Source organism: Galeopterus variegatus, unplaced genomic scaffold, assembly GCF_000696425.1.
Source record: "Galeopterus variegatus unplaced genomic scaffold, G_variegatus-3.0.2 Scaffold32976, whole genome shotgun sequence".
In the NCBI taxonomy this organism is placed as follows: domain Eukaryota; kingdom Metazoa; phylum Chordata; class Mammalia; order Dermoptera; family Cynocephalidae; genus Galeopterus; species Galeopterus variegatus.
The window spans coordinates 405-6,618 of record NW_007759087.1 but is presented as its reverse complement, the minus strand read 5'-3'; the positions used below and the strand labels follow the sequence as shown (position 1 = coordinate 6,618).

The 6,214-nt window shown below is 39.6% G+C and overlaps 1 protein-coding gene across 1 annotated transcript; it reads right to left on the bottom strand.

Annotated features, from left to right (window-relative positions):
* Positions 1 to 4,264: 4,264 nt before the first annotated feature.
* LOC103583986 (HLA class II histocompatibility antigen, DRB1-10 beta chain-like) lies at positions 4,265 to 5,362 on the bottom strand (the record flags this gene model as incomplete). The annotated part of the gene is made up of 2 exons (XM_008565143.1): positions 4,265 to 4,398; positions 5,081 to 5,362. Coding segments are annotated over 2 exons (416 nt in total), but the record flags the coding sequence as incomplete, so codon positions are not given.
* Positions 5,363 to 6,214: the final 852 nt, after the last annotated feature.

Here is a 6,214-nt window from a genome sequence, read left to right as displayed (position 1 = left end):
GTGACCCTCCTGGGGTGACAATCATGAGCACCACTACCATCTCGGACCTACTGAGCAGGCATGAGGACCAAAGCCTTAACTGAGCAAGCATCCATGATGCAAGCAGGAAGAACAGAATGGGTCACCTCCAGTGATGCTGGCCTGCACCCCTTAACTCCTTTCTCTATAAAAGACCCTGTACAGCTCCTCCCGGGGGTCTAGCTTTACTGTCGCTACCCCTCTTATGCATAAATCTATCTCCTCTTTTAATAAAGCATTGCTTGTTTTTCTGCTGAGTGCATTTTTCATTTCTATGACCCAAGAGCCTAATTTGGTATAAGCCAGGAGGTAAGGGGACTCTGGGTGTCGGGGATGGCCCTGGGAGTTTTTCCACGTGGCACATGTACTGCTCTAATATCTGCACGAAAATCGGAAAGCCTCAGGCACCAGAGAAGACCCTAGCTGCAAGAGGCAAGTGGCTGCTGGGACTATTTTGCTCTGCTGGTAAGTCTCTCCTGGAGCCCCTGGCCTAAATTCTGACAAGACAATGTTTTATTCTCTTTTAATCTCCCTTTTTCTTTCCCTTTTATTCCTCTTTAAACTGACTGCCGAACAGCTACAGCTTAAACTTCTCTCAACCTGTGAAAAGCATGTTCCACCTGGCCGGCAGCGGCTTGTCTTGGTGGGTAACTAGCAGAGGTGCAAAGGCCAGTCCTGCACCATGAAGATCTTGCTTGAGCAGGTTCCCCCTGACAGGGGATTCATGAGAGTGGTGGGGATTCATTCCCTTGCTGTGCAGTGACTGGAACTCCAGAAGCCACTAAAATTTTCTTTACTTTTCTCTGATTTTCTGAACCCTCTTCTGCTGTTTTGTCAGATTGCATCTACTACTATATAGGTGCACCCTGGGGGGCTTTCGGCTATGCTTTGTTTCTCTGATTTAAATCTAGTTGGTACTTTTCTTTGTGCCAACAACAGTGGAGCGAACCATTTTCATCAATTACTGTGTCAGCGGAATGAGTAAGTGGTTGGCCCCACTGATTAGGACTAGGATAAAGTGGACCCTACTGTTCCACTTTTTACTTTGTTTGCTTGGTTACACATTTAGTTGAGTACCGGTTATCTGAATAAGCCTTCCCATCCTTGCACCAACTTTTGGACTTTTGAGTCATTTGTTTAATGTGAGAGGGCAAGCCAAGCCTGGTCTGCTGGTAACATAAGTATTGAAGTTGTTTTTTTTAAAAAAGATTATTTAACAGGTTTATTAAGGTACAATTTAGATATCAAAAAACTCGTTTTTTGGACATGTAAAATTCAATGATTTTAGTAGATTTATAGATTTGTGCAACTATCACCACAATCCAGTGTTAGAACATTTTTATCACCCCCAAAAGTTGCCTGTTTTCAGTTAATTTCCACCCCCACCCCAAGCCCTAGGCACCCACTGATCTGCTTTCTGTGTCTATATATTTGCTTTTTCCAGATATTCCATGTAAATAGAAACATATGACGTATAGTCTTTTGTGTCTGGTTTCTTTGGCTTGGTATCATGTTTTTTTTTTTTTTTTTAAAGATGACCGGTAAGGGGATCTCAACCCTTGGCTTGGTGTTGTCAGCACCATGCTCAGCCAGTGAGCAAACCGGCCATCCCTATATGGGATCCGAACCCGTGGCCTTGGTGTTATCAGCACCGCACTCTACCGAGTGAGCCACGGGCCGGCCTTGGTATCATGTTTTTGAAGTTCATCTGTTTTATAGCATGTATCATCATTTTGTTCCTCTTTATTGTTAAGTAGCATTCCGTTGTATGGATGTAGCACCGTTTGTCTATTCATTCACTAGTTGATGGATATTGGGATTATCATCAGTTATAGCTATTATGACTAATGCTGCTAAATGCACACATGTCTTTGTGATGACATATGCTTTTATTCCTCTTGAATAGATTTCAAGGAGTGGAATTGCTGGGTTATATAACAAATGTATGTTTAACTTTCTAAGAAATTGCTAAACTGTTTTCTAAAGTAGTTGCAACACTATATCCACCCAGCAGAAATGCATCAGGGTGTAGAAAGGCCTTTTATTCTCAAACATAATTATAATAATGATGCTGGTAGTAACAGAAATATTCACATGTGTTTTACTAATTTTTATACTTTCTTTTTATTGTTTCAGTTTTTACTCATCAGTAATCCATTTTGCTGAAAGGACTGAGTTTGGAATAATACATCTTGTCAACAACTTGAAACTCTCCATTTATCCTATACTAAATTTCAGCTGTTTGGGGTTCTAATTCTGGACTCTGTTCCACTGGTGTATTTAATCAACAATGAATCAGCACCAAAATGTGTGTATTATAATAGATATATCAACTATGTTACATAACTATGTTTGTGTATAATATGTTTTAGCATCTTATAGAGCTAGTTATTCCTTATTATGTTTCTTTTCTTCAACAATTTCCCTGGAAAACATATTTTTCTTCATAAAATTATAAATCAGCACAGTAAGTTCTAAAAACAATCCTCTGGCTTATTTTGTTTTATTGTAATTGGGTTAATGGCTCATGTAATGGTGTAATGGTGTTTAATACTCAATATGTTAATAAAAAAACCAAAAAAACAAAAAACCCACTCAGAACCTTGAATTGATAATGCCCATCAAGAATCTATAGGCTTTCATGAGGAAATTAATTAAAAATACTAGCAATCTAATAGTACCAGAAACTATCATTTCTCTACCCTAAAATCACTTTCTCCTACCCCATCCACCATTTCTTTCTTTCTGAAAAGATTAATTTGCTCATTTTCTTCCCATGTGCATCAGGCCTACTCCACAAAGTTTGAATCGTGGTTTGTCTGAGCCCGCCACTGGAATCCCATGGTTCTCCCCATGTGTGGGGAAGTGGGTCTGTCAGAAACACTTTGGGAAAAGTTTAGTAGCTCCGTATAAAGGCACACAAAAAGAAAGTTTTCTTTTCCTGTCTTTGGAAACTGTTATGAGAGAATATGAAACCTGAAACCTCTGCAGGTGTCCTGCTACCATCTCAGGAAAGCTGACATGCTGTGTATGACAGAGGGAGGAGCTATAAAGCTCCAGGATCATTGGTGATGCTGCTGGCCTGCTAAATTCACCAATCCTGGAGATGCCTTACCTCGGGTCTATCATTTATGTGAGATAACAAGTTAAAAAAAAATAAGGCAAATTAGATTCAATTAGATTGAATTTTTAGCAGCAAGCATCAGAAAGCATCTTCACTGAAATATTCATGCCATATATTTAAATTCTACCTTATAATTTCATACCATGGGTCTCAAATAACATGAGACAAATCACTTCTCCATCTCAACCCTGGAATCAAATAGATCTTATCCCAACTCTATGTATATGGTAGACATTATTATCAGCTTATTAAATTCCTATAAGATAACCTGCTTTGCATAAATCATACATAATTTAAAATATGCATAAAATAAACTTTGAATTCACTTGAAAGTTAGTTATCTGAAAGTGGAGAAATTGCATTCAAATGTTTGTTACTTTGAAATAAAGTTCCGAGTCAATTATCTACTCTAGATTTGACATACATTTGGTATCGAATCTTCAAATGGAACACAGTAGTAGAATCATCCAACTTCTTAACCAATTTAGTCACCTTTCTCTGAATCCTGTCCAGGTCCTTTATAATAGTATACTATTTAAGTCTACAAAATTTATAACTATATACTGATTTACAGTTACAGTTATACATGATTTAGGCAAGGGTCAAAAAAGTTTTTACTTTCTAACTTGTTTCCTGTCACATAATTTTCATCAAGTTTGTCTCAAATATTATAGTCTGTTTTCAGTTTCAATCCACTGCCTTTCTAAACTTTTAATTTTTTTATTTCATAAAATATTTGAATGTTTCACAAGTTAAAACTGTTACATAAGACATATTCAGAAAAGTACAGCTTTAAGCTCTGTTCCCTACAACCTATTCCTTCATTTTCCATATAAACAATTATTTCTTTAAAAATCCTATTGTTTTAAAATGTAGCTAGAAAGATAGATAAAATAGAATAGGTATTTTAAGTGAAATGTTGCATACTACACAAACTTTCCTGTACCTTATTCCAAACATAGTTTGGAGATTATTCCACAGCAGGTTACCGAGTGATTTCTGGATTTCCAAGAAATCTGAGGTCAAATGGGAAAAGAAAGGCTTTATACAGGGCCATAGCTACACAGATGACTAACTTGAGCAAAGCCATGTTTTTTCCTGCAGTAAAGTCTATGGGTCGTCTCAGTTACCAACAGGTTCCTTACCTTTCTGATTCCTGAAGTAGATGAATAGCCCCACCCCAAGGAACAGTAGGCCCAGCACAAAGCCCCCAATTCCACTCAGCATCCTGCTCTGTGCAGATTCAGACTGTGCCCCTGGGAGAAGAAGCCAAGTTTAGTGATTTTTACCCCAAGTCTAACTTCTCTATTTGAGACCCTGAGATTCAGTGATTTGCGAATGGGGGAAGAAACCTGAACTAGAAGAGCTAGAATAATTGGCCATTTCTGGAAAAGAGATGTGAAAACATCACACTGAGTATCTACAAGGTTCACGCACTGAACTCAATTAAATATCACGGCCCTGAAATGACATCTGATGTATGACGAGTCTGGAACTCAGTGAGGTTAAGTATAGCTTGTCTAGGATGACAGAGCTAATAAAAGGCAGAGCTGAGACTGAGCTCCCTCACGTCAGGAAGGCCCCTCATTGCTCCTCTTCTCAGATCACAATGAACAGCTCAGAGCAGCAGCATCAGAAATGCAAGCCCAGCCCCAGAGACAGGGTCTGAAACCCAGAGCCAACTGGGTGACCGTGACCTATAGTATCATGGGAAGGTTCACAGCCTCTTTTCTGCCTGCCAAACGTAATTGCTTTTTCAGGGTGTATAAGTATTTGTAGAAATTGTTCATAGGGCTACTCCCAGTCACCTGTGCTTAAGGAGAAGAAACAATACAGCAAACAAAAATATGGTGAGGGGAGAGGAGAAACTGACACTAGGAATAAGCAAAACCCCCTTCCTGCTGGGTGAGAAATTTATGAGGTCACAAAGCTTCTCACTCCATTCCACCGTGATAGGGCTCATCCGGCTCGTGTGCGTCACTTGGCAGGTGTAAACCTCTCCACTCTGAGGAACCGTTTCAAGCATCACCAGGGTCTGGAAGGTCCAGTCTCCATTCTGAATCAGGCCTGTGGAGACCACCCCAGTTTCCTCTTTCTGGCCATTCCGGAACCACCTGACTTCAATGTTGCCTGGATAGAAACCATCCACAGAGCAGACCAGGAGGTTGTGATGCTGCAATGGCTGGGTCTTCATAGGATACACAGTCACTGTAGGCTCAACTAGGAGAGAAAAAATGGTGAGAATAGTGAGGAAGGCAGAGTAAGTATCCTTGGCTGGCTGCCTTTCTTTCTTTCTTTCTTTCTCCAAACCTAGCCTCAAGTCTCAGGCCTGCCTCCCTCCAAGCTGGCCATGTAGCCTAATAATGTCATGAGCCTTGAATTTAATCCTTACAGCAGGGGCCCATTAGATTTGAGAATGTTGGAGAAAATTGCATGTTTTTTTTCATAGCTCAAAATAGTTATTCATTGTTTAACTGAAGTGTTTGCAAACCTTTGCAAGGCATATAGGGTATTAATTAAAAGTGTGATTTCTGGAGCCAGGATGCCTGTGTTCAAGTCCAGCCTGTGCCTCTTACTGGCTGATCCTGAGAGAGAATTTTAAATTTCCATCTACTTCAGCTTTCTCACTTACAAAGGCAGATAATGATATTAACTTATCTATTACAGTTACGTGCTAAAATATGTAAAGCAATGACTAGAACTTAGCCTTCAATATACGTTAGCTTTTTATTCTTGTTCACTCTGAAAGAAAATGTGATTCAAAGATATATGAAGAGATCTTAGGAATGTCATCTTGATGCACTCACAGCATAGAACGCCACCGAAATGGCTCTACCCTGAGAAGCAGGAACAGATAGAGATGATTCTCTAATGCTGTGAGCTGAGTCTGAAGAGAAGCATAAGTCCTGAAGGACAGGGATAGCAGCAATGGATGACTGTTCGTGTCAAAAGTTCTTCTATTTTCACTTGGGTGACCAATCCCTCTCTTTTGCAAAACGAGAATATCTATAAATAGCTTTGTTATTTTACAATTGTCCCTCTTTCTAAACTGAGATTTGAGGGTAAGACTGG